This window comes from Eutrigla gurnardus (assembly GCF_963514095.1).
Source record: "Eutrigla gurnardus genome assembly, chromosome: 19".
Lineage (NCBI taxonomy): Eukaryota > Metazoa > Chordata > Actinopteri > Perciformes > Triglidae > Eutrigla > Eutrigla gurnardus.
This window is the reverse complement of record NC_139930.1, coordinates 13,838,658-13,863,913: the sequence shown is the minus strand read 5'-3', so window position 1 is coordinate 13,863,913 and position 25,256 is coordinate 13,838,658. Positions and strand designations below refer to the sequence as shown.

At 42.7% G+C, this 25,256-nt stretch overlaps 2 protein-coding genes across 3 annotated transcripts; one reads left to right on the top strand and one right to left on the bottom strand.

Moving 5' to 3' along the window:
- Window positions 1-868: 868 nt before the first annotated feature.
- Window positions 869-13,707, bottom strand: mrrf (mitochondrial ribosome recycling factor). The gene is made up of 7 exons (XM_084035656.1): window positions 13,571-13,707; window positions 11,215-11,388; window positions 10,938-11,090; window positions 7,558-7,676; window positions 3,430-3,521; window positions 1,914-2,073; window positions 869-1,649 (listed from the first exon to the last, which is right to left on the bottom strand). Exons 2-7 carry the CDS (start codon window positions 11,384-11,386, stop codon window positions 1,572-1,574), a joined length of 774 nt encoding a protein of 257 aa, XP_083891782.1. The 5' UTR covers window positions 11,387-11,388; window positions 13,571-13,707; the 3' UTR covers window positions 869-1,571.
- A 132-nt stretch (window positions 13,708-13,839) lies between these two features.
- rbm18 (RNA binding motif protein 18) lies at window positions 13,840-24,813 on the top strand. Of its 2 annotated transcripts, none has more exons than XM_084035657.1 (6): window positions 13,840-14,046; window positions 14,922-15,035; window positions 18,993-19,119; window positions 19,734-19,820; window positions 22,498-22,598; window positions 23,540-24,813. In XM_084035657.1, exons 2-6 carry the CDS (start codon window positions 14,929-14,931, stop codon window positions 23,721-23,723), a joined length of 606 nt encoding a protein of 201 aa, XP_083891783.1. In that variant the 5' UTR covers window positions 13,840-14,046; window positions 14,922-14,928; the 3' UTR covers window positions 23,724-24,813. The 2 variants fall into 2 exon arrangements, with proteins under 2 accessions (XP_083891783.1, XP_083891784.1); XM_084035658.1 differs by having other exon boundaries at window positions 13,841-14,046; window positions 19,734-19,814; window positions 23,540-24,806.
- Window positions 24,814-25,256: the final 443 nt, after the last annotated feature.

Below are 25,256 nucleotides of genomic sequence, written 5' to 3'. Positions count from 1 at the left end.
TGCCCTCAAATTGCTGACATATGGACCCAGAATCACCACAGAAACCTGCCATTTCCACCCCACCCCTCCTCGGTCCCAACTCAGCCACTCCTCTGCTAAACTCTTGTTTATCCAACAACTCTGGTCTGTTTAGGCCATTAAGGCAAAGCCATTCGGGGAGACGGAGGGCCAAGGCAAAACGCAATAAAGCCACAATCTGTAGCGTGCAACTAAGCGCTGCTACCACCTTACAGCAAGAAAGACAAAAAACCCCACCGTGGAATCTGCAGCGTCACCCTTCCTCAATTTAAACCAGATCGGACAGCATTTTGATTAAGATTTAATTAGTAGTTTGCAATGTTGCAGCGCTGTAATCATCAAATGACTGGGTAGTTATAAGAGCAAGTGTGTGGGCAAACTTTTAAAATTAAACCTGTCTGCCATGTGGGCCGACCAGTAGCAGAGGAAGCCAAAAAAAAAAACATGATAAAGATGAAGACAACGACCACATAATAGTACGGAAAGCCTCTAGCTGGTGTAAACAGCAGATAAATGAAAGCAGAGCGTGTGTGTGACGCTGAGCAGTAGGTCTCTTGTTATTGATCCACTTGGAACAACTACTCGCGCTACAATTTCCCCGACTGCTTTTTAAAAGCGCAGTTATTGAAAGACAAAGAGGGCCAAGTGCGCAACATTAAAAGCCCCTTTCCCTAATGGACAAGTGTGGTGCCAGCAGCCAGGGCCCGGAGGTCTGTACACAGGAAAAGTCCATTATCACTCTGCCTAATGGAGGAGGGGGCGACTTCAAACCAAAAGAAAAAGAAAACAGGAGAAAGATGACGCACATGGTACAAAGCAGTGTTTCTTTAATAGAGTCCATCAATAATCTTACTTCCCGACTTTATTGTTGCCACATTATCAATCCTAGACATGGGCCGAAATTAAAGGCTTTTTTTTTTTACTCAAGTGCATTTTTTTTTTAAACAGACTTTGAATCAATGCGAAACAAATGTTTGGCAACGCGCTAATCATATCCTGGTCCCTGGAAAAAAAAAAAAAAAAAAAAAAAACCCTCTCTCTCTATTTCGCTCTCGCCACCGAGACAAACCCGCAGCCAGTTTACACTCACGGGTGCGCTTGTTTTGTGTAAACAGACAGCCCTTGTGGCAAGGAGTTTGATTAGGAGGAGGCCCACAAATCCTATTAAAAGTCCATTCGTCCCTTTGCTGGGTGTTTGTTTGAAGACAGGAAGAGTAACAAGGGAGGAGGGAGGTGACTGGCAGTCTGTCGTTGTTGTTGTTTCCATGCCAATTTCTTTTTATGCACCGACGGTTAAACGCAGATATCACCCAGGAGCAGATCTTTGCCAGTTATGTGGGAAGGAACCAAAGCCCAGGTTCTGCTGAACATGGACCGGGACTGAGACTCCACCGTGTGTGTGAAGCTTTTTATCGGACTGTGTGAACAGGACTTGAGAACTACCGATTGAGTCTATTGTGAACATGACAGCGGGGAGACGTGTTGCTTCTGTTCTGCGTGTCCACCTGTAACAACAACCAAAATATCAAAATAAGAGCTTGTCGTCGTCCCAGTCAGCCTAACAGCTCCTTGGTCTTGGCTGCAAGCTGTTTGTCAATGTCCACTGCAATGTTGTCCGCCATCTGCTGAATCTGTGAAGGCAGAGGGAAAGATGAAAAAGAGACTTTGAATACACCTTCATCTTTTTTTCACCTCAGTCGAGTGTATGTCTGGTAACGGATGACATTATGAGACTGGACTGATGAATAATTGGACGGTTTGGTCTGCGGTAGGCTCTAATTATCAGTGACCTCCTTGACTCCTTCCCGTCTTGTGACTTTAAACTTCCTCAGTCTTAATTAAGAAGCATTATATGTAATAGCACTGTTGTCCTTTATCTTCTCCTCGTCTCCTACCTGCTTTTCCACCAGTCGTAAGGTGTCCTCCGAGTGTCCTTCCTTCATCTTCTTGACCTGTGTGACGGCATTAGATCGCACTTTCCTCAGCGAGTCTTTGGCCTTGTTGCTGAACTGTTTGGCCAGCTTGGTGAGGTTCTCCCTGTGCTCCCGCGTGACCCTGCAGGGAAGAGGAGGGGAGGAGGGATAAGAGTGAAGACAATATGATAACAGAGACTCGGAAACAGGTTAAAGGGTGATACGGAGCAGTCAAGTGTCAAGTTCAAGTAGCAGCTCATCATGAAAGCAGGGCAATGCACTGTACCAACTGATGATAATATTATTGCTGAGATTTTGCACGCACAAGTAGTAGTTAAGCTTTTCGAGTTGGAGAAAGTGTACTTGCTACTTTTGAGAGTTGTGACAGGAAATAAAAGTCAACATACTTTCAAACAGAGACCTAAAAGAAAGAGTTAAATCAGGCTTCCAGTAAAACACATAACTGTGCACGGACAAAAATAATATCCTCACTTGTGCGATATTAAAAGTAACACGCTTGTAAGCATGAAGACTAGTCATTTTAGTTCAGACTCCTAGGAAAACGGAAAAAAAACAATCGCTTGCCGTGGCCTCAGACCACAGTTGAAACATCCGTCATCACAACAACTTTGTATTCACTTTGCATTTGTTAATCACTTAGAAAATCCTACTTCCCATTTCACTCTCCCTCTTTGTACTTAATTGGCTTTTTCTCCCCCTTGTTTTTGCCTCGGGGACTATTTGCAAACAATCCGAGTGCAGCGTCTATTTACCACAAACAATACGGCCTAATTACTGATTCCAGGGCCAATCACGGAGCGCCTTCTCTTTGGAAATGCAAATGGAGGCTTGGAGCGTGCTGAGACTGATTGCAGGGGGAAAGCAGTCTGACTCGTGTGTCCCTCCTCTGCCAGACTAACACCTGCTGCTGCTCCACACACACACGCACACGCACACACACACACACACACACAGGCCAGCATTCATACATTTATACTTACATGCACATGTGTGTGTATATGTAAAAAACAATACTGTATATACACACAGAGTGGTTTAGTGAGTGATGGAAGGATTGTTTTTTGCGTGGTTGTTTGACTTGGCAGGAAGGAAAAGAGAGAGTGAGTGAGTGAGTGAGTGGGAGAGGTCGGGTCAGAATTGAGAGAGAGAGAGAGTGACCCGACCCTCACATCAACACAAGGGGGGTCTCTATAAATCTACAAACAAAAGTCCATATATATGTCAGTCACAGGGATTTATTATTGTGAAGACTTTCAAAATCACAGATGAGACTTACTGCTAGGTTTAGATTTATGGTAATTAACATTATGTATTGATTATATCCATCTATGTATTAATCACTTATTTAGGCTATAAAAACTTAGAAACGTCAAATGCATATCACAGCTTAACAGAGCATAAAAACAGATGTTTAAAAAAAGTGTGTGTGTGTGTGTGTCTGTGATGTGTGTGTGTGTGTGTGTGTGTGTGTACTCACTTGGGAACGGGCACCTTGATGATCGTCCCGTCCAGCTCAGGGTTAAGGTTCATGCTACTCTCTCTCAGGGCACGGGTGGCAGCCGCTGTAGCCTAGGGCGCATGCACACACGTACACGTACACACACACACACACACACACACACACACACACACACAAACACAAACACAGATATATGAATGTGTGCTGGCTTCGAGCACTGGTGTGAATGGAAAAGCAGCACTACAACTGCAGGCTGCAGGTAGTGGCCCAGCTCCAGCTGGCAATCATTAAGGTGTTGTGGTGTGTTTGTAGTGTGTGTGTGTGTGTGTGTGTCTGTGGGTGGGTGTGTGTGGAAGTGCCTTGGGCCACTGTCAGCGCTTGGCCCTGTGGGACAGGACTGAGAGGTTGCAGGGCAGGGCGTTGACCCAGGGTATTCTCACAGCACAGTCTGCTTGTGCTTGTGTACGATACGCGTATACGCACACACACACACACACACACACAGATGTGCTCTTGAGTTTGTGTGCATTTCCCTTTTTAAAATCTCTATTTTCAAATATAAAGTCAGCTTGTTTATGAAGATGGGAAAGGGTAATTATCTGGAGGTGAACACATGTATGTATATTCACTTTAACTGGGAGACGTAAACACTTCTCTTGTATTGTGGTCAGATTTTGCACGAGGCCAGCTAATGTGGGTTGGGAAGGGAGGTCTTAACCAATTTGGCGGAGGGCAGAAGTCAACACATTTGGAGGTTGGAGGCATCCAGGATACACATGTTAAAGACATTGATATCTTATGTTCTTTAGGCAATTTATTTTTACAACGACTGAACCCATTTCTATCCATTCTGTTTATTTCCATCCACTGAAAAGCAATGAAGACAAAACCGGTATAATCTTTGATTTGACAGCAGTAGTGTTATTAGGACTTTTGAAATTATGGATAAATAGACACGAGGGCATTTGTGCTATTGTTTCGGGGTCCTGGTATTTGCATGCCGACTCACGGTCACCCTGTCATGACTTTCTGGGACATTTGAATACAACAGAGTATGCTTTTCCTTCAAAAAGCCTCATGTTGAGACAATTCATTTCACTGCCAAAAGTCACTGTCTGCAAATACAGTCGTTATTGTAAGTTCATTTTTGCAAACACCAGCTACATATCAGTGAAAATGTACATTAGTTTCCCAGAGAACATCTGACTTCATCATTCATGACAATGTATGCGGTGTAATGGAATTAAAATCTTTCATTAGGGAACAGAAATAAATGATGAGGACAGTGATGGAGTCTATCTATTACTAGATATGAAAACATCTGCAGACATTTTCCTTCTCAGCTGTTGCCTAAAATGACTTACTGAAAAAAAAAACACATAAATGCAAGGAATATTTCCCAAACACCATCTGTCTTCCTTTTTTAAAGGATGGAGATAATCAGAAAGAGATGAAAGGAAGGAGCATTGTGTGTTTTGTGAGGAAACAAGTGATCCAGTGTCAATGTGGATGCTGGCTGGAGAGGCAGCTGTGCTGTAAATGATGAATAATGCCTCAACACAGAGGAGAACACTTAGTCTACAGTCACACAATACTTCAATAATATCAGTCCATTAATTTTGAACATTTTTACGTGCATTTATATTTGTTAGGCAGAAATGCAGGACAGCAGGCAGAAAGATGTGACCCGATGGTAAAACAGCATTCACATATAATAAAACTTGATCCACCGTACACAACGCAATCCTTCGGCCCAGCAGACACTACATTAGAACCAGACAGTCACAGTTAAACAGCGCATACAGGAAAGGGGGAGGAAGCCAAATCCTTTGAATTACCGAAAACAAAGTCACACTCCTCAAACCAATTCTGTAACCGCATGACAATTCCCTTAGCTGATCTTTACAAAGTGTGCAAATGTGAAATGCGAGGAAAAGAGCATATCATTTCCTCTTTTTTTTTAAAACCGCTTTCTACCCTCCTCTCTCGACAGCTCCTTCTGGCCTTATCCGCTGGGGGAAAGAAATGGCAGCGAGATAAAAGGAATGTATTAGTGTGCATTAAATTAATTCATGAGGTTTCTTTTCGTTTCCTTCGTCAAAATCATACGGAGCGCAGGCCCTTTGGTTGCTCTCTTTGAGTGTGGGGTGATAGATTCAGCCCATACCTATGTTTGATTGTTCCCCGCGTCAAATTCATCATCGTTTCCCCTCTCCCGATGACCACGCCGGTGGTTACGGAAAACCGAGGGGGAATTTCTGGAAAAGGCCCGGGCCGGTTCTGGTTAATATGTTGGAGGGGAAGAGAAATTACACTGAAGTTTCACATCAAACGGGTTGATGGCCTGCTTCAAAGCAAAGAGGCAAGCAGACAGGAATGCGTACAAGGGTCTGCGTGTGCGCCATGTTTTAACAGGGAGTTCTGAAGAAAAAAACACTTTGTGAACAAAGTGATGGGATGCTTTAACATGCACATACACAAACCAAATTGCCTCCTGATCTGAGCATGCTGGTCGTTGTTGTTAGTTCCACTGTGCCTTCCCAGGCTGCTCCTAATGAATGAATGGAAAACAATGGTTGGGCCTCTGGAGTGCCTTGGTAATGGATAGGCATCATTATAAGCCTATTAGCTCTGGGTACTGAGGAATCACCTCCGTGTGGGACATGGGTAACGTAGGGCACGACAGGATATAAATGTGTGTGTGCATGAATATGTGTGTGTGTGGTCTGTGGTGGCGTTTTCTGGGAAGGAGATAGACCCGCTGAAAGACCATTCAGTCTGAATTTACAGATTGAAGATACTGATACATAATAGACATGCATGCTGTTTTGTGATAGTCGTACAATGGAGAACAAAGAGGTGAACCGCACTGTTCAGGTTCACAAGGTGAACTGGGAGGAAAATACAAGGAGGTGGAAGATGGTCCGTCCTAACAGACAGGTGGTTCCCGAATGGAACCGACTGCCTTTGAATGGCATCCGTGCTTGAAAGATCTAGTTAAAGCAAGCTACCAAAACTGTAACCAGGGCTGGTTTTTATCGGAAACTCCCTTATATTGTCCATAAGATATTAATCTTTTTATATCGTCTCCCCCACCTATTTTATTGTGACCCACTTGTGTTTTCAGCCATGTTAGCAGGGTGTGAAGGTCGGTTGGTAGGTCGGTCTGCTACTTAGAATGTTAGCTTTTTCATTGTGAGCATGTTAGCATGTTGACATTTAGATTAAAGCACAGCTGTAAACTGTATCTACCAACCCCAATAAATCCTATATTCTCTCTGTTTTTTAATTCTTGCAATTGTATGCATTTGCTGTATTACTGTGATCATTACATCATCTATGATTCCTCATGTTTTCACATTTTTAGCATACAAACTTATTAAATGTGTGCTTATTGCACGGCAATTCATCACCTCAACTCTGCATTTTACATTAATTTTGCAGACCAGTCTCTTGTTTTGTAGTTTAAACATTCTACATGTATAACTGTGTAAGTAAAAAAAACAACTAAATCTTCAGCCATGGCTGTCTATGTATTTATGATTGCATGATTGTGTGTTAAATGCTGAGACAAAAAAAAGCACATTTTGATTTTCCAGACCACCAGAAAGTCTAGCCACAGGGTGCCCCTGTGGACAAAATGTCTTTCTGAAGCTCTGATTAGCAGAGTGTTGTATCATCTAAGAAGGAAAAGGGGGAAAGAACGAGGAGTAAAAAAAAAAAAAAAAATAAGAAAAATAATCCATTCCTTCCTAACCTGGGGGTAAAATGAGGTAATTTCCTATTCTGTGACAATTCGCACGCAGACATAACCACATCTCAGTGAACGCACACACGGAGTTTGGGTTCATGTTGCTATCTTTCACCCCCAGAACAAAGGGCTCCCCGAGTGATCAATCAATTAGCATCTGAGACACAGTTGGAGAGAGAGAGAGAGAGAGAGGCGGGTCAGGTTTCATTTATACAGAGATGTGGGCTCGGAGTTCTGGTCTGGCTCACTTCTCCTTCTGTGAGGACCGTCTATCTGTCCACTCTTTTCGGATTGTTTTTATAAAGCTTTTAGTTACTGTGTGCTTGTCGGCGTGAGACACACAGATACCAGGAGGAGAATCTGTGTGTGTGTGTGTGTGTGTGTGATCGTCTTACCTCTGGGAAGCTGCTCATGTTGACCATAATGAGCTGAGGTGATTTCATGGAGACTTGTCCCAGCTGGTTGAGAGGGAACTTCCCATCTTGAGTCGTCACCACAATGTGATCCAGAGCTCCTTAACAAATAGAGATAAATGCGATTGTTTATTGACGCAATTAATTACAATTTTTAGACAATTCAAAGCATGATTTTAATGTTGCCATGTGTATACAATACAGTCCCCCTACACATCTGTAAGGTACTCAAATTTACTCTATCCTTTACAATAATTTGCGATTATAAAGTTTATTGTTTATCTGTAAAACATCTGCACTCTTTCACACAAAATCCTTAAGTCATATGTTTATGTAAAATGTATGAATATTTACCAATATATTCTTATCCGATTTGTTATATTCTTGTAGATAAATATTGTGTTTGCACCAAAAATCCAGTGTTGTTCAGGCTGTGGTAAATATGGTAGCTTTTCTTTGGTAATACGGTTACCATGCAGAATGAATGACTGACTGCACGTTTTCTTTTATATTTATCCAGACAGATTAACGAACAGACAGAGGGATCAATGTGCAGCAGAAGCCACGAGCTGCATGAGTATGAAAAAGAAATTAGAGACCACTGTTATAAGTGTTAAGACTTTCCATGATCTACCGTCTCTCCTCACTGTCAACACTGAGGAACAAAAGTAATTGCCAACATGAGTTGACTTCTGTTCGGTCCCTTCCTCCCTCTCTCCATCCATCCATCCCTCTCCCTCTCCCCCATCTGGCTAACCTCAGACGCAGTTGTTTCCTCCTTCTCCACCTCTGCCTTACATCACTCGCTCCCTGCTCACCCATTATTGGTGTGTGTGGAAGGGGGGTGGGGTCGGGGGTGTGGGGGGGTGAGCCAATGATGCAGGTTTAAAAATCCCTTTATCACACGATTTCAAGGGCAAAAAAACATAGATGTAATAGTTATTAGACGCAGAAGAAGAAAGTAAAAATAAACGGTTGGTTTGATGTGATGAAATGGATAACTTTTATTTAAGGGCCGCAGCTCAACTGGATCACTGACATGCCGTCTACCTGCCTGCCAATTATTCTGTCTCCCTCTTTGACTTCAAACATGGGTTTGTGTGCAGCTCTAAACCCGCCTGCCCGTCTCACGGTTCCTGTCTGCGTACATGCAGACCGTAAACATCCATATCTGTGACCTTCTGCTTGTCTGTCTTTGTAACCTGCGGCTCGACAATGAGCACCTACACATCTGCTAATACTTTCCAAGGGCATACAGACAGACGGGCATTTCTTTAACTGCAAAGCTGGAGGGTGAGGAGGGATATGGGGGTTGAGAAAGGTGAAGAGGATCAGAGAAGGATGGCTGAGAAAGTCAAATTGTTCTTCATCAAAATATTGCAAATACTGATCATATATTACATTTAATAAATATGCACACTATACTCTTATAGGTACACTATCATTGCCGAGGAGTGTCAGGGAGTCAGTGGAGACGCAACAAAAATTGTTCGAGCAACGCATTATAAAATTTGGATTATTGTACAGATTATACAAAGGAGATATAAGGTGTAAATCAGCCATCTTTAGAGGTGCTGGTAGATGCCAGTTCCCCCTTGCTTCCAGGCTTTATGCTAGGCTAAGCTAACCAGATGTAACTTTATATTCAACAGAATAAGATGAGTGTGATCGTTGATCTCAAACCTGAAGGAATTTTAAGGCATTTATGGTCCACTACTGTTGTTCGACGTCTTAGTCCATCCAGTCTCAACAAAGAAAACATCAATGGTTTCCATGGAAACAGCTTGTTTTGGACCATCTTTACCCATCAGTGACTAACCACAATACGGTGGTCACAGCATTGATCCCCTCTCTCTGCAACTTGATATGACTTTCTGCTACACATGTGCCAATACATGCACACAGTCTTAACTCATGGCAACATACAACACACATACGGTTTCACACACACACACACACACACACACACACACACACACACACACACACACACACACACACACACACACACACACACTGTAAGCGTAATGAGAGCCAGATGAGAGGTTCATGGAACAAACACACACACACAGACACACACACACTCGCAGGAGACGCACACACAGATTCGGACAACTGACGTCATTCCATTCCACCATCTCATCTCTCCTGTCAGCTCTAAATCCTGCTGCCTCCATGGATTACTGTGCAGCTGGACAGAAGAGACGAGGACGGGTGGAGGAGAGTGGATGGAGCGATGGGGCGGGGATGACGGGATGGAGACACAAATGACAAGAGAAACAGGAGGACTAAAGAGATGGTGGGAGAAAATGTTTCCCTCTAGGTCAAGAATACATCTGAATTCAAAGAGTATGAAATGCAGATTGAAAATCTCACATGAGCAGAAGCTGAAATGAAAGTGGGGGAAACTGTTGGGGAAAAAAAGAGAAAAGTGAGTAATGGAGGGATATAAAGAAAGGGGCCAAAGATAGAAAGTGACTCAGACCAAAAACATTCTGAGTAATGAAGGGAGAAAGAAAAAAAGATGATGGGAACAGGATGAAGAATGGACAGATAAATTAATAAAGAATGAATAATAACATAATAATGAAACAGTTGGAGGATATCTACGCAAGATATTGAGGTGTAAATCATAAAAATCAAGGTTATGTTTATGCTTCTGTTGTTTAACTCTCCTACATGCAAAAATACTGCACATGTTGCAGCTCAAATGTCAAGAGAAAAAAACACTTTGATCGGCAGGAAAAGGAGGAAAAGCACAGACACTTTAAATGTGAAGTCTGATTCTAGCGGCTGCCTCCTCCCTCGGGAGCTTCCATTATACACCCCGCCTCTGACTCCCCCGAGCCCAGCACACATTTGTTAAGAGCCCACAGGCAAAAGGGTCAAGACCTGGATGTAGTTGGGGAAACTGAGGTCAAAGTGAGGTCAAGGTAAGGTCACACGGGGGCACACTCTCAGCCTTTAGGCGCTCTGTCAGGTAGATGCAAGCTGAGAAACAATGAGCAGCTGAAAAATGAAACTGAAACACTGGGACAATCAATAAACAACGCACGCATGTATATCGTGTCCAATTCAGTAAAATAGAAATCCATCCCTGCAGACATCCGTGAGATCACAGACATACCTTTGCAGATAAAACCTGCTGATGGAAATTATATACAAATATGAGTTCAACCTTTCTTTATGTGGTGTGATATTCAGTTTACTGCATTTATTCTTATATTCTAGCATGTTTTATTCATATTCATGTCAGCTGATATTGTTTTTTTTTGTCTTGCGTAAACTTTGAGAAAGTTTGAGAGACCCAGACAGACAACATAAGAGGGAGTCCAAGAAAGAAACGCTGATAAGCTGAATACCTGGCGAGGTTCGGATGCTGAGGTTGCGTGTGAAGTCCTCTTTGAGCACATTGAGAACAGCTGTCATGTCCCCCTTCACTTCGTCCAGACTGATGATGTCTTCCACCAGAGCGGCATTAATATTCACCTTCGTGGACTGGCCCTTTGCCTTGGCTTGAAGGATGAAGAGAGGGAAAGGAGCAAAGGAGCACTGAGGTAAGAGTGGAGACTCATATCTAATCATGTAAACCCGCGGTTGCACATGTGAACTACAGTCTCTGCAAATCTCCTCACTGACCTTTTGCCTTCTTCGTGGCATAGAGCCGAGCGCATGCAACGGGGTAGCAGGTGGTGTTGGGGTGTAGCAGTGGTCCGCTGATCCTAGAGGTGGCCACGAGGGGAGACCTGACATGCCGCACCAGGGACTGACACAGCAGAGGTCGCAGCAGACACAGGCGATTCATAGCCATACCTGAAACAAAAAGAAACGGAGAAGTAAGACTTAAAAAATATATATTTTAAAGGAATTATTCAAATAAAATTCTACTGAGTTTGTTCAAATTTAAAAAGAAATAGATACTAAGCATCAAATCATTATAGGCACCGCAAGTAATAAGAATTAAAATGAAGTAATAGCTCAAATCAGCCAGTAGGAGGTAGGCCTACATCTTGTACTGACATTACAGCACCATCGTTACTTAAGTAACAAATTTAAATCATCATCTAAAATATCATCCTGCTTTACAGTTCATGAACTGTGAAAAGGCTCACTGACCTGACGAACTGCAACACTTCAAAGAATCGAGCCACTCATTAATGAAATTAGTGTGTGGCTCAATTAGTGGGTGAAATTTCAACTGTGCTTTTGCTGATATGAAAAGTCAAAATCGCTGCTCTTGAAGAACTTTCTGTTCTCAGCTGTCCATTACATTCAAATACACTTTAGACATGCTTGTTCCCTTCCTCTTACACACACAAATCCATGGGCCAACACAAAGTCTACACTCAGCTCAGGCACAGTTGTTTGGGCATTCCTGAAGGGGGGGAACCTCCTGTTCAAAAATCACACAACAATATGAGACCAACCACTCCTTTTCTATGGAATAACCACCTCCCACCGCGCAAACTGGCTCCCGACTACAAACTGTGTCACTGAACCTCGGAGTGCATGCAAGCACAGACAAACTCTGACATATCTAAGCCCACGGACACAAACGCACACTAAAGCCGGTCTTTCACAGTCAGCGACTGTGAAGAGCTCGCAGTGAATTGCTGCCTGACGTCCTCTATTGTCTGGTGTGTATTTATAACTGGTAGCTGTGAGGAAAAACAAGCCGCTGCATTAAAAGACAATTTGGTAACAAGTGAGAAAAACGGTTCCAAATGCACCGTATTACAGAGATATATTTGTTCTGTAAAAATGTTTAAAAAGCCAGAAATATTTTCAGTTGTAAGTAAAATGCAAAAAAAGTACAAACAAACTACACTCGACTAATGACTGAGAAGTGATAGATCAAATGCACTCAACTGTATTATAAAATGTATTTTTCTTCACTGGACATTAATTTTTTTTTAATAAAAAAGCAAACTCACCACTCTGAAAACATATTTGATTGGCCATTAAAAAATGAAGGACTATAATACTAAATCACTTAATTAAATCTCTTTAATGGTTGCGTTGGCCAAGCCACAAGTCCCCGGTGTTGATCCAACATTCACTTATGACTCACTTAGATATCGACCAAAATCCAAACACAGTCCAGGGGCAACATTAAGGCTGTGGACCGCCACCAACAATACAAATCCAAACCAGGCACCCTCGGCTGGCAGGTTTCCTGACAAGCTGATGTGATAGGGCGCACAGTGGCAGAGCAGAGATAGGCTCAGATGTGGGACGGTGATGGATCTCTTTAGAGTGGCAGTCGAGCAGAAAAGGGGAAGCACAGGTGTTCAGTGGGATACTGTAGCCTCATATCCTGTAGATTTCACACAGCAGCAGCAGCAGCAGCAGCTGCAGACACACAGCTCCTTCTTCTACTGGCAGAAGCCAGCTGGTCGACCCGCATGATCTCTCTTCTGCACACTTTACAGTTTGAGCAGATAATAACACAGCAGAGTATCTGATTATGACCACGCAAGCAAACATCTTCAGAGGAAGGCTGCAACTAACGATTATTTGAAATATAAATGTACTCTCAATTATTTTATGCTAATTTATTAACGCTATGGTGCTAGAAATGCTGTAAAATGACCTCGACTCCGGCAGCCTTTTACACCATCATGCATGTCTAGCTCGGCACTAGGCACATAGGCTCGTCAATATTGCATTTTGGTTATCATTACTGAGTTATTATGCCTTTCAGCTCGTGCGAGTGGCACCACCAGGTTGTTTCACTACTGGGTTTTATAATTGATTCTCGAGTAAAGCAGGAAGATACGACAGTAACGAACACATTTAAGATAAATGACGGGTCCTAACACTTTATGTAAGCCGACATGAAGCGGTGTGAAGGTCGGTGTGATGGGGGGGCGTGCATACCGCATTTCTTAACAACAAACTAAACCTCAAACACGTAGTTGCTAACCATAACACTGTCGTTAATTTAAGATACGACACGGCAAAAGGCAACTTTCAACAGGAAGGCGTTACTTACTTTCAAGTTTACAGCATTTTCAGAAGCATGCTAGCTGAGGAAAAGCCACATTTGACATCTATGTCGTCATCATCACGCGCCCGAAGCTTTGCGACTTCCAGTTTTTGCGTTTGAAATTTTTCATGGCGTGTACAGAATGGGCGGGGTTCCTGCCTGAAACGGCAGACCGAGATGACTCGGGTCCCGAGGAGAGGGATGCGGGCGGTCCTAAACATTAAAACGAGCGCCTCCTCTCGACTCCACAGACGGTTAAACAAACTACGACATCACCCCGCGCCTTTGTTGTGAGACGATAGCAAGGCGACTATCCTTCGAGCTAGCCAACCTGGTCAGTTTTATAGGAGGAAGACATAAAAATCGCTTGAAATGATTAGCATTACGTTTTGACGTGACTGAATCGTCCCGAAGTGGGATTTCTCGTAAATTAAGTTCGAAATTTAGTCGCCATCAACGAGGAAGTTCGACAGACCGAGGAGGTAACGTGATGCTATCTAAGCTATCTCACTGCTAGCAATCATCTGCTCGTCCAAAACGGACAGTTAACTGTTTAGTGGTTTTGATAATCTTCAACATATCTCTACCTGCATGACGGGGGTTAGTTTAACGTTAACCTTATACAATCGTTTTTAACCAGCACACGTTGATAACGCGCGGATAGTAGTCCATCGACCAACCTGCGGTGAGCTAAGCTAACGTTAGCGAGTAGTTGACGTTTACTAAGAGAACCCCTATATCATTAATGGGGGAACACAAGAACCTACTATTATCAACACACGGCGAATAAAAGTAACACACCTACACAATGTCCTGACTCTGGAAATAAAGTATTACCTGAGAATGCTAGATATCTAAACTATAAATGAACATTTATCTAGACTTTGTGCAACCGAGAAATGAAGTGAACAGACAAATGATTTTCTTTTTAATATAATGAAATTAAATAAATCAGATCGCCTGCCATTTTCGATGTGAATAGGCACTGTACTTGCAGTTGATGTAAGCACTGCCTACATGTTATTAACACCACTTATTTATGTAGACTTATTTATTTGACCTATCCAGGGAGCTTCTTATTTCAAAGCACAAATTATTTATTACGGTCTGGGAGTTGAATGTGGTTGAACCGTAGGTCAAAAAGATGTTTGGTAAGTCCCGGTGCTCAGAGAGATATAGTTAGTATTGTATAGTGTAATATAGTCACTCTGTGAGACAATATTTTAGTCTTAAAATTAACCCTTTCTGCATGTTAATAACTGCTGAATATCTGACACAAATGCAAAACAAGTTCACTTTCCGCTGCCTTTTCTTTTGTAAACATTATCACTCCGTTTTCTATCCCTGCCTCCCACAGAGTACACATGTCGTCTGCAGCAGAGACAGTGAAAAATGCCTCCATCGTGTCAGAGAGTGTGGCCCATGATGGAAACCGCTTGTGGATAGGCAACATTGATCCCAAAATTACAGAGTAAGTAAATCCACCACGAGTTTCAGAATTTAGCAAGTGTTGGATTAGAGGTTCCTGTAAAGTGGACTGTGTTATGAATCTGAGGCATTGCTTTCCAACTTACCAGGCTCTCCCTCGTAGAGAGGCAATGCATTGTGTGTGCATATATGATTGATTAGCTGTGTGTGTGTGTGTGTGTGTGTGTGTGTGTGTGTGTGTGTGTGTGTGTGTGTGTGTGTGTGTGTGTCACACAGGCTGAGACTGAGCAGACAGGGCTGGGTGTGTGAAAGAGAGGCATCGAGGCGTGGAGACCTGCTCTGCTAAGGAGCAGCCATCATTCCTCACTCACCTGCCCTGTTTACTCTCTCTGTGTCAACCTGGTGTGTGTGTGTGTGTGTGTGTGTGTGTGTGTGTGTGTGTGTGTGTGTGTGTGTGTGTGTGTGTGTGTGTGTGTGTGTGTGTGTGTAAGTACACAGTTGATGTTTGGGTGGCAGCTGCTGGTAGTGGTGCAACATACTAAGGTGGCTGTGTGTACACTATAAGTGTGTCTCATTTACACAACATACATGTATGTATGTACAATGCAAGCCTTCCATTGTCACGTTGAATGTGCAAAACTCCAAATGTGACTGTGGAGAGGACCCTTATATATTGTGATGGAGAGAAGGTAGTATTTTGGGGGTGAGGGGTGTGTTTGTGCGCCTGTGGGGGCTGCTGGAGAATGTATGGGCGTCTAGACAGGCGTTTCCTTCCCCTTTCCCTGCTCTGCTCTACCTCTCCTTAACTAGCTCACTACTCCACAGTATGGAGGGAAAACAAGAGAAATGCCCGTGGCCCCTGGTGCTGATTGGGAAGATTAATTAGCTCCTGGGTAGCATACGCAGTACTCCCTCTGTTTGTCCCGGTAAGCCAAACCAAAACTCAGTGCAGAAGAGGAATGCAGACCTGAAATGCAAGGTGCTGATTATGAGTACATGAGGCCATGAATAGTTAATAAGACGTTGCTTATTCTGCAAGAACTTTTTTCCCCCCCAAAGACATCAAATTGTGTACTACACTACAACTATTTTTTTTAAAGATTATTTTCCTGTTTTTATGCAGAAGTGGTTCATTTTAACATGTAGGAGTATTACACTTGGGCTATACACTTTATATTATTTTATTTTTTGTTTGGCATTTTCCTGCCTACCTGTGGGTACAACTTGAAAAACAATCTAATTATTGCCCAATTATGGTGAAAATAAACAGCCTACCTCACCTTATATTGCATGTTTTAATATAGTAGCACTATTCTAGAGTAATTATATTGTAGTTCTTGGCCTCATTTGCTGATCAGAGTACAGATGCATCCAGGTTTGCTCTGCTGGTCAGGGGGAAATGTTAGATCGATTAGGACATAATGAGGGTAAGAAGGCTGTAGGCGATGTGTCTGCTGTCAAAAAGAAAGATTTTGGCATGTGTGTTGTGGTCATTACTGATCTCAGAGTTTTCTTAGGGTATACGATTCCTGTGGGGCTCATATCTTACAAACATCTACAAAAATATATCCCAAGCTTGTGATTTTGAAAAATTAATCAAAAAATCTCTGTCTTGCAACTCTGTTATGAGAAAACTGTAATCTTCCTAACTACTGCCCCTTTAAATGCTCCATAGAAATTAAAGGACCAGTAAATAGTCACATTCTTTAAACTGTTCTCGGAGCTTAGATGAGCATCCAACATAATAAATCAGATTTTCTTGCCCTGCACACACAGCAGAGACACAGCAGGTGTAACTCTTTCAGCACATATTCATGTTTTGTGCTTTTGGCTGCTCAGAGAGGGAATTTATCGTTAATGGTAATCCATCACCGTCTGCCTCTTTGTTCTCCCTATCTGACCCTCTTGTTAAATTTGTAAGTTGTGTACGTGGAAGTTGTCATGATGTTTTATTAAAGAACTGATAACCATAATCTTATTCATACTGCACTCCTAGATATTTATGAAAATGTGAAGAAATTGCAGATACTGCTCTGCCAGAAAGTAAACACTCCTCTCTTACCTTTCCCCCCTCTGACCTATTCAGCATCGGACCTTTTGTCTTATCTTTATCTGGACTGGACTCGCATCCCCCGTTTCATTTCCTTCCTCTTCTTTGCCTTGAGTCTCTTCTACCTGGCTCCTCACCCCATCTCTTCTTTTGGCTCCTCCTCCTCTTCCTCCACCTTTCACCTTGCCGTCAACATCCCCTCTATGAACTTTAGTCTCCCAGTCTCCCCACCTTTCCCTCCCTTTCCTCCCCCTCTCCTCCTCTTCCTCCGGTGGGTTTTACAGCCCCCAGGAGGAGCGGCCCATTGTGGTTCAGCTTGCGAGCATCCAAAAATGATGTTAGTGTCAGCCATCCAGTCTCTCTCACAATTACACATATGTGCAAATATGTGATATGCATTTATCTGAATATATATATAAAGGTCATATTTAGTGTATTATCACATTTTATATTTTTGCATTTTACGTAAATGACTGCCTTTCTCATTTCCTGGTTAGTATTGCAAAGGTGCAAAAATGTGTGTGAAAAAAGAGTGTGTCATTAAAAAAATACATTTAAATAATATCAGCGTTTCTTTGTAAATGAGCTTAGTACTGCTGGAGGAGCCCCCGTCACATGGGAGGCTCGCAGGGTGTTGTCTGGGAAAAGCAGGAATTCTGTTTGGCCTAAAGCCCTCCAGGGAGTCGTAGATGGAAGACATTAGTACAACCTGTAACTTGGATGCACAATTCACCCTCCGTATCCCACATTGAGTCCCATTCATACACATCAATGCGTGCTCGCACATTAACGTCATACAGTAATCTCCTCGGTGGCACACACACACAAACCACTTCAGGCTTAAAAATAACCATCAGCTCAACAATAAAAGGCTGAAGCATTAATTCCTCTTTAATTCTTCGGTTATATAAAACACATGGGGTCACTCTGAGGCCTGGACAGTCACACAAGATAAAGGCACAGAAACAAAAACACAGGAAGGTTTTTGTTGAGTTCCTTTGTTTGTGCATTTTCACTTTTGTTTTTGTTGGGGTTTTTTTATTGATTGGTAAACCTCTCCTTCATAGAAGACATGTTGACATGTCACAGTAGGAAAAGCTCAGGTTTAAATGATGAAATGAATAACGAAGGACTTCCTTTTAGCTTCTTCAAGGTTCAGGGTCCTGTTATTGTGAATGCTGGCTCACTGTCACTCTGCCATGGCTTACTGGGTTACAGTTAAAGTACTGTATTGTATATCAAATGGAAGAACAAACCCCAGATAATTCCTTATTCTTTCTTTTATTGTACAAATAAATCATACCATATGATCCTTGACGAGTCATGATATGGAAAAGCACCTGCTGCTCAGCGTGCATTGACAACACTTAATCGTCTGCAGTAATATAGGAGTGAATGCAGTTTACAGGTGGCCCTGAACTCATTTCCAAACTGTCAGAAGGAATCTTTTTCCCATGCCTGCCAGTGGTCAGTGACACGCAAGCCTCCGAGTCCTCACACACACCGCATAGCTCTTCAATGACCACATATCTATGTTTGTGCGTATTCCGGCGGTCCCAGGCAGCTCCACACAGTGAGTGGATGTTGTTTGTGTAGCGCTCGTTGCTCAGGGGAGATTTGAGGCTTCCTCTTTTTTATTCCCTCATTGTGCTGCTACTGTATCCTCAGCATTGTCTCAATGAGAGATTTACTGTCAGCGGGCCGCCACACCAGCTGGCCTGCTGCTAAAAAGGTGTCGGGGAGAGAAAGCTGTCATTCTCATTAGCCCCGCTTGACAGATTCACAGACTGTAGGGCTGCAAATACAGTGTGGAGCAGGTCTGCGTTGCTAGTTCACAGGGTTGAACTACCAGATATTGTGTATAGAGTAGATACACGTTATCTCTTCTTAGTGTATGTGTCATTTTTCTGTCTTTTCCTGCCCTCTTATACTTGACTCCTCTATTGACAGGTACAACCTGGTGAAGTTGTTGGAGAAGTTTGGGAATGTGAAGCAGTTTGACTTCCTGTTTCATAAGTCTGGGCCTTTGGAGGGACAGCCCCGAGGCTACTGCTTTGTCAACTTCAACACCAGGGAGGTACGTGCAAGATTTATATTTAAGATGATTTATATTTGATTTTAATGTGCATTATTGTTTTTATTCTGCCACTACTGATGGTACAAACTCGGGGTCGAGGCTTAAGAAAGCTCTATTAGATTTCTTCACACAGTCGGGACCTGATTATGTGTCTCACCGATGTGAACCGTGGTTTCTAAAAGAAGCACTTAAAAGGAGCCGCTCAGCTTCACAGGTTCAGCGGCTGTATTTGGTTTGGAGTGAGCCGGGGGTTTGTGATAAGCATCTCATTTCACAGCTAGTGTCTATCAGTGGGATATGAAGCCGTCCCAAAAGGATTATACAGAGGAAGTGTGTGTTTATCTTACACACACACACACACACACACACACACACACACACACACACACACACACACACACAGAAAAAGTGCTTAATTAATATAATTTAGTATCAACTACATTTTCTCACACTGCCTCTCAAACACATAGAAACACACATTTACACACAGGTCACTTATGGTCTATCTGCAGAGTCGTATGTCATCACCTGTTCTTGTTTCTCTCATCTCTCTATTGTGAAGACTAATCATTTGAGGACTTGTGTGTTTTTCAACCATGACTGTCCGTCTGCAGGAGGCAGAGAGGGCGATCCAGTGTTTAAATGGGAAGCTAGCTTTGTCCAAGAAGCTGGTGGTGCGCTGGGCGCATGCACAGGTGAGGGTAAGTGTCAAACTCGGTTCCCTTTTTATAAATCTGACAATTGTATACAGCCTGATTGGCTCAGTGGATTAAGGCACAACACCTTTTTGTATGGCACTGTGATTGTGACAGTTTGACAAAATACACGTCTGTGCATTATTTCAAAAAGCTCATCACCAAACAGATTAAAAAACAGTCAAGGAACCTGGTTCCTGTTATCATAGTCCAAAACGAGGCTGAAAAGAATAGAGACATAACCAATAATTCTTAAGATGAAGGGCGTTCTTTAATGCAGAGTTTCAGTCTGAGTGGTAAAAGGTTTACAATTTCACATTACTAGCAGTGGTTGGATCATGGTCAGCAGTGGGATCGCAGCACAACCTATGCCTGTCTCTTAACAATAGACCGCCTACTGGCATTGGGTGAAGGGATATCCTGTATAGAGACGAATCACGCCCTACACACACACACACACACACACACACACACACACACACACACACACACACACACACACACACACACACACACACACACACAGTAGAGGGAGGTCAAGGTCAATGCTGCCGCTTCTGAGACAACACGTAGTAGGATAAATCCACCATTCCTACCAAAAATAGTTTTGGTTATTTGCAGCATTATCAACCTAATGTTTTAGCTCTTTATATACCAGAGTTAATACCTGTCTGTCAGTGTCTGTCTGTCAGTGTCTGTCTGTCAGTCTGTGTCATTAGGCGACTCAAAAGCAAAGAAACTGTTACCACTGTGTGTCTGTCAACACCTTCTGCATGCCCTTCCCTTACACTTGCCAGCGGCCTCTGTTCATTTCTACTGTGAATGTTTTCTCAAAGCTATAGTAACACAGCTCACCAACATGTCCATGTGTCACCAACATCTGGATTTTATACATTTTTTTTAGTAAGTCATCAGCCAGAAGAAATGTTGCTGCATCGCCGAACTAGTTAAGCGGCACGTTTAATTTGAAGAAATTTGTGCGGGTGTGAAGTCTTTCTCATCTTTAATTCTAAAGCATGCTCACATACAACACATGGTTATGATGTTGCAAACACATCCACCAGGTATGAGCAAAGCTGCAACACAGCGATTTGTTTCTGTCAAGCTGCTCGCTGTGGACCAACCTTTCTGGTCAGCGGACAAAGAGGAATTGCAAGATGCATAATTTCACCCTATGACTTGCTTTCAGATGAATATACAAATTAAAATCTTCCTCACATTGTCTCACATAGTCTGTGATTGTTCTCCTTCAGGGTTTAAAAACAGGATTTCACAGTGTAATCTGTATTTCACAAGTTTGGATGTGATATATATATATATATATTTTTTTTTTAGCAAGCCTGTCTTTCCGACCCAGAAGTGACATGCTGGCATAAGTGAGTCAGAGACAGTTGGCGTTGGCGTTTCTCATTTCCAGGCTTACATCTTGACTTTATTATATGGCTTTGAAAGAGAGGAAATACACGTTGATGAACGTTTATTGAAGTGTTGCCCAAAACCCTTCACAAACATCCATGGCTTTTTACCTCAGTGCTCTGTTATTCCTCTACTCGGCAATTCTCAGTTTAGCCAAGGTGTGCTTGTGTGTTATTTATGTTAACATTCTTGGTACATTAAATTCCCATCATCACTAACCATCTATCACAAAATACTGCTTGACTAACTGTCTGCCTGTTCCAGTGTAGGCTATATAACATCCAAAGTGCAGATATTTCAGCCACAACAAACATTTGAACTCTCTTGTAACTTAAGCTCTGACTTGTGTACAGAGTGAGTATGGCCTGATTGCATACGTGTTGTAGATCTATATACGTTCTAGCTACATGCCTTTAGGAATGGGTGGAAGGGAAGGGTCCTGGCTGGTGGAATGGTCATTGTTTTAGACCTATTCTTGGCTATATGTGTTATTTATTCCTCTGGACAGTATAGTAAGACCATGTGTGTGCATTAATGTCACGTAACTTGATTCAGTGCCACTAATCTGAAGCATCATATTCCTGCGAATGGCTGCTTCTGCACCAAGCGCCGGGGTTTTCTCTCGCCCATCATGTGACCGTTGCTTTGTTTTTTTTTTGTCTTTTCTGCTTCACAGGTTTCGAGAGTTCTGTGTTGGCTGGTGGAGATGTTTGGAAGGTGGTTTTTGAGAGGAATGCGTGCAGACGTTGGTTTTTTGCTCTTCAGCTGCTCCCTCTTTACCCCCCCCCTGTCTGTTTGAGCAGACACAAACAAAATCAATACTTCAGTTTAATAATGTTGATGTTTGTGGGAGGAAGCTGGAGTTGACTCTTCCGAGAACTGCTGTCAGTGTTCATTTGGAGGTCCGATGGTTTCTAAATGTGGATGTTTTTCTTCTTCTCTGTCTTCTTCTCCTGCTCCACCTGGGCACTAAAGTGTTTCTAATGCAGGTGTGATTGTACTCAAAATGTGAGAACCCCTTACTATCTAATCACATTGACAGTATTATATTGATTTTGACCAAATCTAGAGAAATACATGACGCACTGAGCTCATTTCCTGGGGGGTTAAGCTGCGACTATCCATGTGTCTCCGTCTCCTTTCACGGGGTTCTTTTCTTGCTTCCACCTGTTATTTTACCCCTTTCTCTCTCTCCATCTGTCTGTCCATCCATGTTTCCATCACTGTCTGTGTGTCATTTTGTTTTGGCCACGTGTCTCATCTACAGAGGTTTGAAGGTTTCCGCAATGACAAGACGATGCCACCGAGCCTGGAACCGTCATGCAGCGGGGCAGCAGAGGGCGGGGCCCTTCCTACCAACCACCTCAGGTTGGTACCAAACGCACAGCTGCACCATCCTTTTTATCCCTCAGAATCCACTAAGTCAGCTTCATCAAAGCCCCGCTGTCTTGAACTTCTGCTTCTACTAAGCTTCTGCTAACCCAGAAAAAAAAACGTACTGTCGCTGCATGTCGTCACACAAACATTACATTGTCAGCTCAGTGTGGACATAGTTTCTAGTCACTTCAGGGGCTTCGCTAACAAATCATCCCTTGCTTGGTGCTGAAGTTATTATAGGAGAGCTTGTGGACTTGTTGCTTTCACCACTAAATGGCGATTCAAGTTCATCTGAACGATGTTTTGGTTCCAAAAACACTGATGTCCCATTAAAGCAGCTTCTCACGTGTTCCATATTCCATTATTGTGGCTACATTCACACACAAACACACTGTAACTATGCCAGTCCAACGTGAGCTTAAGTCGCCAAAAGGCCTCTTGTATCGACTCTTACAGAGACAATCCAGTGTGTAGCAACTTGTCAGCCATCAGGGATTCAGAAAAGTATCCGCACTTCACTTGTAGTGTAAACTTCAAAACAATCTCTCCACACGGCACAAGAGAGAAGCTATAAACGTTCTTTTCCTCCTCGCCGCTGCGATTCTCCCTCTAGACTTTCTCTCTCCTGCTTTTAGATACCTCTTACACCCTTTCCCTCACCCGCTCTCCTCCTCACCCGCACTGTAATTTTTCTCACTTGTTTGTTGAAATTCGCTTTCACCGTTTTCCAAATGCAAGTTGTGCTCCCACCCACCCCCATGCATCTGTCCCTCCCACTGCTAAGAGTGCTAATACCTCCTCTTCTTTTCCCCTCAGCCAAGAGCCGAGACCTGTCCATCACTCAGTTTGCCCTCTCAGCACCAGCACTGGTATTTCCCTCTCATCCTCCCTGCTAACATCCCCTCTCTCTTTCTCTCTTTTTTCACCTCTAGTACTAGTGCTAAAATCCGCGCCATCGAGGCCAAGCTCCAGATGATGGACGAGAATCCAGACGACGACTACTCGGGCCCGTCGGCCTACGTCTACAATAAACCGCCAGAGAGGAAACGCTGGGAGCCCTACTCTAAATCACACCACAATAACCAGAGCAGGCCCTACCGCAAGTTTCGGAGATGACCCATCCTCCCACTCATTCTGGAGAAGACCCCCTTTACACACCTCAGCCCCCACCTACACACAAAGAGACTCTACACAAGATACTATAAAGTAAAGACTATACACATCCTACGTGGGAATGAAAGGTTTTGGCAATACTTTGAGAACCCGGACTCTATGGGAGTAATCGCAGCAATCACGGACAAGTCCCGGAAATGGTTTTAGTTGTTTTGGGTTACATTATCAGCTATGACTTAGTCTTAAGATATGCCCCATACCTGTCTGTTGTGCAGGTCGGGTCCTTTATCAGTCTGCTTTCTCACTTTTGCAGAGATTTAATGCAGGTGAATCGTACAGCTGTGAGTCACGTGATGCACAGCTGCCAGGAAAGAGAAATGTTATTGTTGAAGAGTCTAACTGCCAATTCTCTCATTGTTTTAGTGTATTTAGTTTCAGATCATATTATTTAAAGGTACAATTCTTTGTTTCAAGACTTCAATGAAGAGGAAGAAATACACCGATTTGTAACAGGTTTGTTTTCAAATGATAAGCCACTCAGTGTAAGTTGTAGTATTTATGTGTGATGTTGCTCTTTACCTAATGGTTTACTTTTTATTTCTCTTTGATCCAATTTTTTATACGACTGCAGTCAGACTATTTTGACTCTCCTTTTGTGTTATTTCTCCTGCCACAATCTCTTTATTTTAACTACCAATTAAATAGATCATTCTATCATTACATAGATTTTCTACATTGCTCATAAAATACAGGAACCACTCTTGAATTTGGTCAGCAACATTTGAATACTCTCACGCGCGCTTATGCTGATATGGTGTTGTTTTTGTAAGAAATTTGATAAACCACCTGCATCTCATTAATGGACTTTCGAGAACAAGAAATGAGACCCATTACTCCACCATGGGGTTAAAAGCTGCAGTCCTGAGTCAGTACAGAATTTTTAAGAACCAGGAAGACTGCCACAATAGTCAGTACTGACAAATGTCCCAGTGTTTTCTGTAATTACTGATCATTCTGTTTATTAAAGTGTCTATTATATTTCGAGTCCCACTTTTTTTTATTCCCTAGACGTGGTGCATATTGACCGTTTAGTTCATGCTGTAAATCATTTTAATATTTTGTAGATCGTTTGCATATGGGTTTATTTTAAAATCAGTTTGTTATTGTGTTAAGCAGTACTTTTGATGTGATCTGAGCTGTGTTTCTTGCAGGTGTGACTTGCAGTGTGAGGCTATAAAAAAACCTTTATGCAAAAAAAGAAAAAAATGTGTGGGCGGAATTATAGTCTGAGTAGGTTTGCGGGAAGAATGAATTTGCCAACCAAAGGTGTTTTGCAGAAGCAATGTTTATAAAAAGTTTTCTAAGTCCGACATTATAACCCTGCAGCAAGGATGGCGTCGGCAGACATAATTGCAAGTGATGAAATGAAAGAGCGTGCACGCCGAACAAATCAAACCCTACCTCTTGACAAAAGTCAGCCCTTTAAAAAAAATGTCTTGGTTGTTGCGGTATGTTTCTGATGGCCATTAGATCAAA